The following is a 13,536-nucleotide window of genomic DNA, read 5'->3' as shown; positions in this document are numbered from 1 at the left end:
TACTGCTGTGGGTAGAGAGGGGGAAGAAGGAGAGGAGTGTGACATAAACTTTCAGGTGACAGAAGAGGGATGAATTCTGTCTGATTTCATCCTTCAAAAGCCTTGTAGTGACAGTATTATTTTTAAATGGCTTTTAGTGATTTTGTGACACTGCCAAGTCATTTAGCTCTATTAAAAAGAAAAAAAAAATCAATAGCAACAGAGACCAAATAATGTGCGGTACTAATCAAGGTCCAACTAAGACCTCTCAGGACTCACAGGGCTCAGGAAGGATGTGTGAAATTCCCTTGTTTCACCCCCAGCTTGTCCACCTGGTAGTGGCAACAAGGGCTTTGGCAGACCCATACCTCTCCTGCATCCTTCCTTAACACTCTGCAGGTCCCAGAACATTGCTGCCACAGGTCTCTATACTCAGAAATCTCTTGTGCCCTCTTGATAGCCTTGCACAAAGACATACAGTACTTCTGAGGCTGAGATTAAGAAATACACACAAGAAATGCACACAGAGGCTGTTATCTAAATGCACTGCACTATTTTGCCATCACCACTGAGGAGGGAGTAGGCTTGCTAAACCCACAGATGGCACAGTTAGGGTGGACTGCTGGCATGGAGGAGGGCAGGTTTAGTATTCAATGTGATCTAAGCAAATTGGGAATACAGGCTGGAAAAAGTAAATGAACTTTAGTAAAGTTAAATGCAAGGTACTTCATGTAGGCAGTAATGCACATATGGAGCAAGTAACACCTGCCCAGGCCTTGAGTACAGCAAAGAAGCTTCAGTAAGTCATCAGTTGTGGATAAGCCTGTGACTGGAAGAAAGCAGACATCTCACACGGTGTATAAATAGAAGTGCAGCTCATAAGCCATTGTAAATTTTCCAGTGTGGAACTTAGTTGAGTTGTGGGCATCTCAGACTGGAACAAAGAAAACCAAATGATTAAACAAGTGTACAGAAAACAGAACAAACTAAAAAGAGTCATCAGAGACCTAGAAATATGATCTGTGAGGAAAAAAATTATGTCAGAAATTAGGTTGTTTAGCCTACCAAAAAAAAAAAAAAAAAAGGGGGGGGGAAGAGGAAGGGATGGAAGAGGCATTCATTAAATATGCCTAGACTGCTGCCAGGATAATCTGTTCTGCCTGTCCATGGTGGACAAGACGGGAAGTGATGCGCTTAGTGAGTGCTGCAAAGAATATTCAGGTTAGATATTATGAAAATGATAAGGATGGAGAAGCATAGAAATAGACTGCCTGGGGAGATACAGAACCTTTGCTGCAGAAACGATGGTAAGGGTAGAGCTCACTCTGCTATGGGGCTCAAGGACCATTCCAGCACTGTGATTCAGTGATTTTAGCAATATTATACAACTGAGAGCTGATTCATCTTATTTCTTTGGAATGGATGTCTCTGTAAGCTGTGTTACATATTTGTCTCCTCTTCCTTTGATTTTGCATGATTTGTGTTGAGCAATCAGGATGAACAAGATGGTTGTTGCTGTGCTCTGGGGTAATACCACTAATAATTACAATTTCTTTTACCATGTTATGACTTCCACACTTACAGGAACATTTTCATCTTTAAGTAGTGCTGCTTTCACTAGGATTTATCTAGGAGTAAGGATGTGTGTCTCTATTTTTATTGCAAAACTAGATTTAACCCTTTCCAAGTTAGCAGCATGCCAGAGGGTCATGCTGACCCACAGGAAAGACCTGGTGCTTTCACAAAAGCACCACTTGTTCCTTATCTGGGCTCTCTAGAACAAGAATTTCCTCTGCTTATATCTGTACAAAACTGCCTCACACATGGGACGCAGACTTGGCTGGAGTCCTCAAATCCATTGTAGTGCAAGTACAGAAACAATCAGTTAAATCCTTCCTAAATCTCCGTGCCTTCCTTACAATAATAATAAAAGGTAAGCTACATTATGACAGTTGGAGGGCTGCTCATGGAGGATCAGGCACACTGGAAGAGGAGCACCACACAGCATGGTCACATACCTGAGCTTCCAGCAGAAGCCAGGGCTACAAGCTGGATAACACGGCTCCTGTCCCATGCAGGGTGAGAAATTGGACACTAAAAAGGGATTTGCACTACCCATAACACCCAGAATAAAACAATCTAATTTCACCATGCTTCACTTGAAGCTGCTGACAGCTAGTCACTTAAAAAAAATAAAAATAAAATATGGGGAGGGAGTGAAATTCAGGTCTTGCTTCTTAAGTGTTACTCTGGATTTTCAGGCAGTGCCTCTGTCCACACAAACCCTCACTGCTGACAGAAGGCAGCTACCCATTTATCTCAGAGAATTCTGCAGAAATCATTATTGTCTTTTGAAATACAAAGAAAACTCCTCTCCTAGATTTACAGTAGTCTAAGGTGTCAATTTTTTTCTGTTTCAGCTGCTCCTACTGGTAGTGTTTCTGCTCCAAAAACTGCATTTCCCCCAGGGCAGGTTTCAGCCACTTTAATAAGATTTATTCTGGGAACAGAAAAAGTGAAAGAGGTAAAGACTGATACCTCCTACTGCACTTCTCCAGGCTGTGCACAAAGCATTCGGGTTTGCTGGCACCAGCAGAGCCGGCACATAGAAGAGCAGGAACAATTTCACCTGGCAACATGGCGGGGGGGGGGGTAAGGAGTGCCTCTAACTGCAGCCTGTATGCATGGGACAGTTTCTATTCTTTATTCGGGGTTTGTAACATAAATGCTGAGGATAGGCTGTGACACACACACACACAGTCAGTTGTCCCTGGGTGGTTACTGCCACAATCCTGGCAGGGACAGCACTTTTCTCAGAGGTCCTGAGCTCATCCAGGCAGAGGTGAAGATGGTTCCCAAGGCTCTCCCACCCTGGACAGGAGCAGTAATTCCCAGTCAGGGCCTGAGCCTACTCCCACTCGGCTGCCAGGGCAGAGGGATGCCTGGCTTCAGCACCAGCCCTTACTGACAGATGTACAAATCCACTAGGCACTGCGGGATGGAGCAGGGCACCTCCAAGAAGTGCAGTTGAAACAAATCACAGCCACAAGCGGAGGGCTTGCTGAGCACCCATCCTACCTTGGGGTCCCCCAGATCCTTCTCCTGCACCCCACACCCCGCACCCCCCTCACTCCCCCTCCCGGAGCCGCGGCTGCGGCTGCTTTAACCGGGCAGGGAGGGGGGATGCGGGCAGCCCCGCCGATGTCGTGGGCATCAGCTGACCGAGCCGGGCTCTGCCTCCTCCCGGGCCGCCCTCCCGCAGCACCACTCCGGCGGCGGCGGCGGTGGCCGCCGGTCCCCGCGGCTCCCGGGGCAGCAGCACCGGCCGCCGGCTGCCCGCCGCAGCGCTCCCTGCCGAGCCTGCCCCTCGCCCCTTCCTTCTCCTCCTCCTCCTCCTCCCTTCAGCCGGTGGAAGCCCCGGAGACGAACTCCTCCTTGCCTTGAGCCGCCAAGAAGTTGGGATGCTCCCAGCGCTCTTCGCAGGGCTCTGAGTTTAGGGCGGGATTTTCGTTCCTCGCTCAATCGTTTTTTTAGTTTTCTCTGTCTTTTTTTTTTTTGACTTTTTTTTTTTATTATTATTTCCCTCCCTATTTTTCCCCCTCTTTTTTTTTTTTTTTTTTTTTTTTTTTTTTTTTTTTTTTTTTTTTTTTTTTCCCCCCTCGTTACCAAGCAAATCGAGCGTCTGCGATGGATGGCAGCCCCGAAACCTCCCCGGGCAGAGGCTCCCCCCTCTGAGCCGGGGCTGCGAGCCCTGCAGGGCATGCCCCGCCGCCGGGGAGATGCGGGCGGGCAGCCCCCGGCCGGCGGCTCCGGCGCCGTGACCGAGGATGCCCGCGACCCCGCCGCCTCTGCCCCCCTGCCCGCACTCGCAGGGTTCCCTCTGACCGCAGCCGCGGGGATTACAGCATCTCCCGGGGACCAGATCTCGGAGAGGAACCCCGGCATCCCCCAAAAGCGGAGCTGCCCTCTGTGAACGGCTCTCGGCAAGGCGCCTCCCCATCGCCCCTCCGCGCCTCCAGCCTCGGGATGGGGCCGAGGATCGCCCGCCGGGCAGCGGGGCTGCTCCCGTAGATGCTCCTCTCCTCCCTCCTCCTCTCCGGACCCTCGGCTCGGCTCTCTTCCTGCTCGCCGCCCCCGGGGGTGCTCGCACCCAGCCCGCCGGGGCTCCGGGGCTGCTCCGCAGCCGGGCTCCGCGGGATGCGGCTTCGCGGGGAGCCGCGGGAGCGGGCGAGGGGCGAGGGCCGCAAGCGCTAAGCCGGACCCCAGCGGCAGAGCAGCCCCTCCGCCAGCCCAGCAGCCGGCCACGGAGACCTGTCTATAAATGTGATCCCCCCACCACCACCCTTTCCATCCCCTCCCTCTTCTCCCGCGGCTCCGTCCCTCTCCCCCGGGTCCCCCCCCCTCCGGGTCCCCCCCTCCTTCTTTCCAACCCCCACCCCCCGCCGCTGCTCTGCCCCCCGCCAGTCACCACCATGGAGCTCTCGGAGGTGCGGTGCCTGAGCGACAGCGATGAACTTTACACCATCAACAGGACCCCCCCCGGCAGCAGCAGACCCCAGCGCCTGCTGTGGCAGACGGCCGTGCGCCACATCACCGAGCAGCGCTTCATCCAGGAGCACAGCAGCAGCAGCGGCGGCAGCAGCAGCGGTGGGGGCAAGGGCTTCAGCTCCGAGGAGACCTGCTGCCCCAACCACCACCCTCACCCTCACCACCACCACCACCACCACCATCACCTCCGGCGACAGTCGGCCGGCCGGAGTTTGGGTGGCGAGCGCCACAACAACGGAGGCACCAAAGTCTTCCCGGAGCGCACGAGCAGCAGCGGGGACCTGGGCTTCCTGCCCCTGGACTGTGCCCCCAGTAACTCCGATTTCTTCCTCAACTGGGGCTACACCTACCGCGGGGTGATCTTCCCCACGCTCCGCAACTCCTTCAAGTCCCGGGACTTGGAGCGCCTTTATCAGCGCTACTTCTTGGGCCAGCGGCGCAAATCCGAGGTGGTCATGAACATCCTGGACGTACTGACCAAGCTGACCCTGCTGTTCCTCCACCTGACCCTGGCCTCTGCTCCCATGGACCCCATAAAGGGCATTCTCTTGGGCTTCTTCACTGGCATCGAGGTGGTGATCTGTGCCTTAGTGGTGGTCAGGAAGGACACAACCTCATACACCTACCTGCAGTACAGCGGTGTGGTCACCTGGGTGGCCATGGCCACACAGATCCTGGCGGCTGGCCTGGGCTGTGGCCTCCTTGGGGATGGCATTGGCTATGTGCTCTTCACACTTTTTGCAACCTACAGCATGCTCCCGCTGCCACTCACCTGGGCCATCCTGGCCGGGCTGGTCACCTCCGTCCTGCAGCTCGTCATGCAGCTGGTTATCCCTAGGTTGGCCGTGACTTCCCTCAACCAGGTACTGTGGTGAGGAATGGGTGGGAACTTTCCTCTTTCCCCATCACCCTGGGTGAGAGGAGATGTGGGGAGTCCCAAGAGATCCTTTCGCCTTTACTGTGGTACTTAGAGGCTCACTGCCTGGGGAGGGGGGGAGACCACAGGCAAAAGACAACTTTCTCTTCCCCTCTCACTCCCTCACTGTTTATCCCTCCCCTACGCTGTGAGACAAGCAGGGGACTGAGGTTTCACCTCAAGCTGGGGAGGGGTATTCTTCCTGGCCACCCTGTGTCCCTCTGCTTGTGCATTCACTTCACTGCTGTCCCTTGGAACAGCTTTTTGGGACAAGTCAGGATGATGGGACATTTGTCACTTTCCTCCCTTACTTCCAGCAGTGGTGCATGGGATGAGATAGGAAAGATAACTCTGTCTTGTCCAAGCTCTCCCACTGCTCATTTCTCATTTACTTGCTCATGTCTTTTAACTCTGGATCTGCTGGGACCACTTCCATGTGTGAGCACAGCTTGATCTGGGCTATGGGAAAGGAGCAGGACACATTGATCTTTTGCAAGGAGAGAAAAGCGATACTCCAACAAAATCAGGGGAAAGGTCCCCCTGGATGTTGTGTGTGAGATCCTGGGTTGTCTTTGGAGGGCACTGACAAACCTGTTTTGTTGTTGGTCATGGGACAAATGTTGTGCTGCATCCTTAGAAGTAATGTATAGGACAGATAATCAGTTATACTGGGGACTGGTGGTGCAGTGCCAACAGTTGAGAGGCACTGGGCAAGATAAGTCCTGTTAAAATTGCGACTGACCTGACTTTACACTCACCTGCCTTCTTCCATAGGAAAGCTAGGACACAATGAACCCCTGCAAAGCAAGAAAATGCTGTCTTTCTAGGGTAACTTAATCCTGGGGATTCTTGCTGCTCCCCTTCCCCCCACCTCTTCCCAGACTGTCACAGCTCTGTGCTACCAATATTTCACAGCAGATTATCATCTCCATTTGGCTAGCTCCAGGGAATCGGTGAGGAGGAGGTGGAGGTACTGGCAGATAATCCCCAAGGGAGGGAGGGTGCAGAGGAATGTGCTGCTGGGAACATATTGTTTACATGACTGCTGGGATGCGCAGCTGGGAAGTGGCTGATCTTTCACCTGTAAGTGTTGATGACGATGGTTCATGGTACACATCTACATCCCTCAGACCCTGGCCCTCCTATAACCCCTGTCCACCCCTGTCTGTGCCTTTCTTCCACACACGTGAGCTGTGGGGCTAACTGACCTCACTTCCCAGTGGCCAGGCTCACCCTGTTTCAAGAGAAGCTGACCCAGTGTGCTTTGCCTTGATGAGCTCTGTGGATGTAAAGCAATTAGACTGGGCAGAGTTGTTGTTGCTCAGCTCTTGGTAATGTGCTGATGAATGAACTGCAGCTGTGTGCTATGTCCCACTCTCATGCAGTGCTGGTGTTATTAGTGCAGGGTCAAAAGCTGTGTGAGTTATGCTCATTTCTTAATGCACTTCCACATCCTATCCCAGAGCTGAGTAAAGCACTGCTGTCTCATTATGCACAGGTATCACGGCTGTTTAGCTGGTTCTCCCACCCCCACACTTATTTCCCACAGACAACCCTAACAAAGACATTTCCTGGGAGAGATACTAATATCTTCATTTCGCAGCCCAGTACCTTTCCAGTTGTGTGAACGAACCGCCTGTGAGCGGTGCACAAAGAGAGATTACCAGCCAGATGATTGCCTTCACGAATTCTGTATACAAATCTCCTTAACAGGATCCGCGCAGATTGCCACACATCGCTGTCAATTTACACAAGCCCTCCCAGAGCCCAATTAACTCCCCCTAATTACTCTCCTCTTTCGGCCCTTTGCCTTCACCCCGCTATGGGAGAGGCCGAATCCTTCCTCACCCCGCGGCTTTCTTTGCAAGGGGAACAAAACCCCCAGCAGGAGATGAGCGGGAGGAGATGCGCGGGAGATGCGCGGGAGATGCGCGGGAGATGCGCGGCGCCCCCCCCGGGCGCTGTCCACCAGCGCGGTGCTGAAGCGGCCCGGGGGCTCCCTCCAGCGGCCCGGTGGGAGCCTGCCTGTCGTCCTTCAAGAGTTGGCGATTGAGGGCTTCTACGGCTGATGGAGGGTAGTATGTAACTACAGGTGAACGCAGACCGTGTCATCTGGGTTATATATACAGCAAATTTTAGGGACAGCGCACATTTCTTAAACTCACAGGCGAAGTACTTTTATCACAAGGCTTATTTTCCCTAGTAAAATACCTCGTGTTCCCTTCGGAGAAACCTTACAAGTCTAAATAACCCATGTGATTATGTAGCAATTCCTGTGACCATCTTTCTGTGCCTCGGGATGCAGGCAGTTGGTTACCCTCAACCAGATCTGGGAATTAAAGTATACAGTTTGAAAGAAAAACCAGGGGCTAGAATTCTGATCATGAGTCTAAATAATGGGTTTCCCACTGATTTTGATGAGCCCAGGATTTCATGCAGAGAAAACACTGAACTCAATTCTGAATACAAAGAATTGTATATCCTGGAGTCAGCTTCTTACTGCACCCAGTAGTATCCAAGGGCACAGTTGTCCAGATCCTCTTCTCAGTCATATAGGTATAAATCTGTTATTTCTCCCTAAACTGATAAAATTGCAATAGTTTATACAAGAGGAAAAGCAAGTACTTTGAACTGTTTTCCCATAATCTCTTAGTTAATTTTTGGTCTCATTGATAAATACATTCACAAGCAGTTTAAATCATTTGTAATGCTGAACACAAGCACACAGTACTGCCTCATTCAGCTTTTTGTTGAATTTAACAAAATATTCATTTTTATGAATGCTCACAGTCCACCATTTTCTCCTGCAGCAACACTTAAGAGGTTATTACATTTTTTCCTCCCTTGCACTACCAAAATTAATCTGAACTAACATCCTAGGTAAAAGTGGAAGAGAAAAAACATCTTATGACTACTTGACTACTTTTTTTTACTTTTTTTTTTTTTTTTTTTTTTTTTTTTAAGAAAAAAGCAAACATAGAATGGTTCCTATTTTGCTTACTGCTCAGTGTTTCTGGGAAGATGTGAACAGCCTGAAACTCAGCTGACCCCAGCCCAAAATGTTGAGCAATGTGCTGCTGCTCAACCTGGGAAGAGACAGGACAAAAGTCCTGACATCATGATTTAAGTATAGGCAATGCTGATACTGACTTAAGTATTAATTCTTTCAGGAATCAAATGAGAAATAAAAGATCTTACTGATAAACAAGTGCATTGGTTTTTATTCCTGATCAGATACTTTGCTGATCAGGAATACATATTTACTTCTGACATTCTCCCAAAAGAACATTTCATTTACATTACATTCATTCTGTTTTCTTGGTGATAATGTGGTATAAGAACCAAAATTTCTAAGACCATATATGTGTTCCAGGCATATGGGGAAGAATAAACAACTCAAAGCTCCTTAGTGTTATATAACGTAGGCAGATGATAATATAGACATGGGTTTTGACAGGCTCGGAATTATGTAAGCATACACTGGATTTTAAGCCTCTGCCCATGCATCCCTCATTCATATGAGTGAATTCCTTTGGAGTCAGTAAGCTTACTCCTTTAAGTCATCTGCATAATGGATTTCTTGAAGGATCAAATTTGAAATTATACATATTAAATCAAACTTTACAAATATATTTAGAAATAACCTTAAAGTAGGTAACACCAAGACAGGGGTAACTCATTCTTTTCCCTTGGATAGCCTCCGTCTTTCCAAGTCTATGCAGTTCTGTGAATTAGCGCAGTGATTTTTGCATCATTTTTTCCCCCAAAACTCAGTCTCAGGGTTGCTTATTACTAAAAGAGGAAGAATTCATGAAGCCACAAAGAGTCCTTTGGTGATGAACCTGTATAACTATATAATGGCAAATGACAGCTTTTTTATGCATATATCAGCTATATGATTTCTAAAATCTGATCATAGATATCAGCACACCCAGCACAAGTATCAAGCATACCCATCTCTTCAAACTTAATGCCAAATGCTTGTGGAATATCTTTTAAAACTGTAATGTATAAGGATATTTTAAAGTTGGCTACCATTTGAGAATCAGAATCTAATCTCACCACCTTTATCCCTATAGTTGCTTTCATACTATGATTTACAATTCATTTTTTTTCTGCCATAGTCAGCTGTGGGTGATTTATAACCTGATGCTATGATTTTAGACTGGATTATATGATCTAGTTTCCTTTTATATCCTGTAACATCACCTGACCAGTATCAGTGGGTCACAGCATAATTAGATTAAAATTGGATACACTTTTCTCTGAAGCAGCTGCATCATTGTTGTGCTAAGTAGGGCAAATGCATTAGTTATATTTACAATTTGATGATTAATTACCTTCAGAGAGTTCCTCCAAAATGGAGGAACTCAGGCAGAAACATGAATGAAGCTTGCTTTTATCAGGAAATTTCAGCTTACAATGTAGTCAGTGCACTTGTTCTCAATGAAAGTTACTTTGCTGGATCTGACAGATTTGATTTTTGTGCCATTAGAACACCTCTGGGTTGTTTTTAAATTTTTGTTTATTTTTTGCTTACAGTTTCTCATGGTCCAGAAAGAAGCATAAGCTCTAAACTAGCAACATCTAATACAAAATAATCGCACACTGGAGTAGTGCAGTTACAGCTGACACTTAACAACAGATCATGCTGGAAAGATCCTTATTAGTATGTACAGATACTGAAGGGGATACACATCTCCATTCCACCCTCTTACTGAACCTTTCAATCCTGTCAGTGATGTGACCTGTGCAGAAAATAAAAGGGGCAAAATGAGAACCATTTAATGGATTATCCTCTTTCCAAAGGACAGAGAAATTGAGGAGTGGGAGGATTTCTTCCCCCAGTTTCCTTATTTCAGGAACATCTGGCTAAGCATAAGAAAAGCTAGAGTATGTTATGTTATGTATGTTATGTAGAAAGTGAATTTTAGTAAACAGAAACGAATTAGGATTTTGAAATTATGTTTAAAGTAATGGAAACTCTAAACACCAAAACCCTTACTCAGCTGATGCCTACTACCCCATCCCTGCAGGCAGCTCGCTAACATCCCATTTCTTTAAGCACAGTGTTCTTGTACTTGTCCACACTTCTGTTCCCGAGCATCTGATGAAGTGCCTCAACAACTTAGTATTAAAGTCACCTTTCAGCCAAGCCAGAATCTAAACACTGTTCTAGTGGAAACACATTTCATGGTTGTAAGTGTCTTCCTTATGTTTTAGAAATGGATAAGAAGGGGCTTGTGCTCTTCTTCTAAGTAACAAACGCAGTTCCAAGGATGTGGCAGGCCAAGGTTTAAATCTCTGTGACTCTAATGGGGATTGGAATCCACCACTCCTTACCTCAGAGAGTTTCCAAAGAAAACCTTCACCCACTCCTTGGAAAACTGTTCTTCTAGGAAGATAAAAGTTCAAGATTCAGTGTGCCCAGGAAGAAAAAAAAGGAAAAAAAAAAAAAAAAAAAAAAGAGAGAGAAAAAAAAAAAAAAAACAAAACTTGAATCTGTAGCCAACTGATTAAGGAATTCATCTTTTCTGATGTCCTTGCTGAACATTTTAGTGTTTTATATAATGCTATTAAATCTTTCCCTCAAGCACATGTCCCAACCAACAGACTCTATGCTCTGGTTGCCTCTCTCTGACCCGATGAATCTTTCCCAGACAATTTCTCTGCTTTCTTTTCTGCTGCTCCTCCAGCTCCCCAAAACCAAGCAGAGCCTACAGGGAAGACAGTCCTTAGGGAGGGAGGAGATATTGAATGAGGGTGAGCCTCCAGTCATTGAGCTATTGTTATACAGATTTATAGATGTTTTAAAAGATAATGGTAGGCCCAGTTCAGTGTTGAGACAAAGAGACAGAGACAGTACCCTTGGTGTTGAGGAGTGGGGAAGGGGACATGCAGCTGAAAATCCCAAATATAGGGGAAAGACCTCATAGTGAAACTCTAAATCATAGGGAAATAGATTTAAGACATACTCTCTGTCTTTCATAGTTCCCTTCTAGCTAGTTCTCCTCTTGCTCATCGTTCTGGCTACTTTATACTCAATCTCAGACATGGTTTATCATGTGTTGTATAAGGACCTATTAGAGGATGGTGGCACTCAACATACATTTCTGTCTTAAACTCTTGCAGTCATATGTTTGCAAATTACGTGTATGACGTCCCTTATTGTGGCTTCTGAGGGTTTGTTTTTTGTTGTTGTTGTTGTTGTTGTTGTTAATTTGTTTCATCTCTAACTTCCCTTTCAGAGAAAAACTCTGTTTCTTCTGCTCTGTTCTTGGTGCAGTGCAGCTTGTACCCATCCCTAGCACAGCAGAGATTGTAGAGTTGCAATCTGGCCCAAGAAGGGAGATGAATGCAAATCACTGTTATTGGTGCAGTGAATTTTGAGCATTCTGGTGCTAGCCTCACTCATTCAAACCAGGGATAAAAGAGACCTGGATGGCCAAAAGGGATCAATCACAGAAAGTACTGAGTTCTTGCACAGCATTTCTTGGTACTAAGGATCTTACTAAGAAAACTTACTAGGATGTGACTGACACAGAAACTCTCAAAACCTTGATTTAGGGACTTGATTTAAAGCCCACAGAGTGTAATGAAAGGAATCCCACAGACATTAGGAGCTTTAGGTAAACAAAGAAGCCTGTTTAGAAACATTGCTCTGAATCTGCATTTCTTCTGGAGGAGAGCACAAACGTGGACATCCAAGTCCTCCAGGAATATCTTGGAGTGAGCTCTGTCATTCTTATCTCTCCAAACACCCAAGTCTGCAGACAGAGATATGAGTGTGGTACTGCATAATCTAGAACAAAAATTATCAGGAAATGAACACAGGGTGAACTGCAAAGCCAGACAGTCATTGGCTGACAGAGTAATATTCCCTCATGCAAGTTTTGCTTATAAGCAACTATTTTAAGAAGTGCTGCTACTTCATTTGCCGGCTTCTGCTGCTGCAAGGTTTCACGCAGTTAGCCTTAGAAGAGAGAGGAAGGCTGCCAAGTTCATTAATTAACCAGTGTTGCAGTCTGAGAAATGGCTGGAGCACATTATCATAAAAAATAAAATGAACTCAAATAATTTTTTTTCACTACCCCAACAAATAACCATGTATATCCTGAATAGTCTGATGCTGGTGTTGTCATTTTGTAAGATGGTCTTAGCTTTAATCTAAGGAACAATTGTCCCTGGTATAAATGAAAGAATATTTGAATGAGTTGAGTTATTCAATTCTTCTACCTATTCAGTTTTGGTTTTCAAATTTGACTTGATCATTACAGTTTTGGATTTATTATTTTTTTATTTTTTAATATCTTTGCCTTTGTTTCTAACAGTACAGTCCCTTAAAAAGAAAATGCAGAAATCATTCTTTACTGAAATCAACGGAAGCTTTCAACAGACGCAGAATCCTAATTAGGAAAAAACTGTTTATTTCTTTGGAGGGTTACAATCTCCATGTATTCTGTTATTTCTCCTTTGTTCACACTCCTCTGCTTTGCTTACCTGGGAGCTACTCAAGAATGGAGCGATCTGTTCTCTCCTGCTCGCCTTAGGTCTACCATAGTAGAAACTTCATCAGTAAATCCAGAGGTATCATCATGATGCAAATAAGAAATAATAATAACCAGGAAAATCAATCAGCATAGAAGATCTATGTGATAATATATTAGGCATCAAGTAAGGAGTAAGGATCCTAGTTAAAGAAATGAATTAGATCTTATGGCAGTTACTCAAGTAACTGAACAAGATCTAGATATACACATTCTTTTATCGTGTGATTTCTGTCATATATTAAAGTATCTAATGTTTATTAGTATTAATATTTTTCCCCGTGCATACTAGATAGGGTTATAATTGATGTGGAAATCATCCCACACATGCTCAGCATGGTTCTAATTTAACGTGCCAGACATGCATATTCTTTTAGAAGAAGGAGTTGTATGCATCACAGATTTCAGCTAGGGACTGGGAGTGAGGATCATTCCCATTTCATCACTAAATTTATCAATGGCCTGTGCTGACCCACACACATCACTTTATGTTTCTGTGCTTCAGTTGATTTGAAAATTTGCCTTTCTCAGTTGCTATAATATGTG

At 46.1% G+C, this 13,536-nt stretch overlaps 1 protein-coding gene across 1 annotated transcript in view; it reads left to right on the top strand.

Moving 5' to 3' along the window:
• The first annotated feature begins 4,433 nt into the window (after window positions 1-4,433).
• ADCY8 (adenylate cyclase 8) overlaps window positions 4,434-13,536 on the top strand; it is a 123,297-nt gene continuing 114,194 nt past the window's right edge. Inside the window, exon 1 of the mRNA XM_084508988.1 lies at window positions 4,434-5,390. Within this exon, the coding sequence (XP_084365114.1) occupies window positions 4,452-5,390 (939 nt within the window). The 5' untranslated portion in view covers window positions 4,434-4,451. The remainder of the gene's footprint in view (window positions 5,391-13,536) is intronic.

Source organism: Aythya ferina, assembly GCF_964211825.1.
Source record: "Aythya ferina genome assembly, chromosome: 2".
NCBI classification, from domain to species: domain Eukaryota; kingdom Metazoa; phylum Chordata; class Aves; order Anseriformes; family Anatidae; genus Aythya; species Aythya ferina.
The sequence above is the reverse complement of the archived record's forward strand: the minus strand, read 5'-3'. Positions and strand labels throughout refer to the sequence as shown.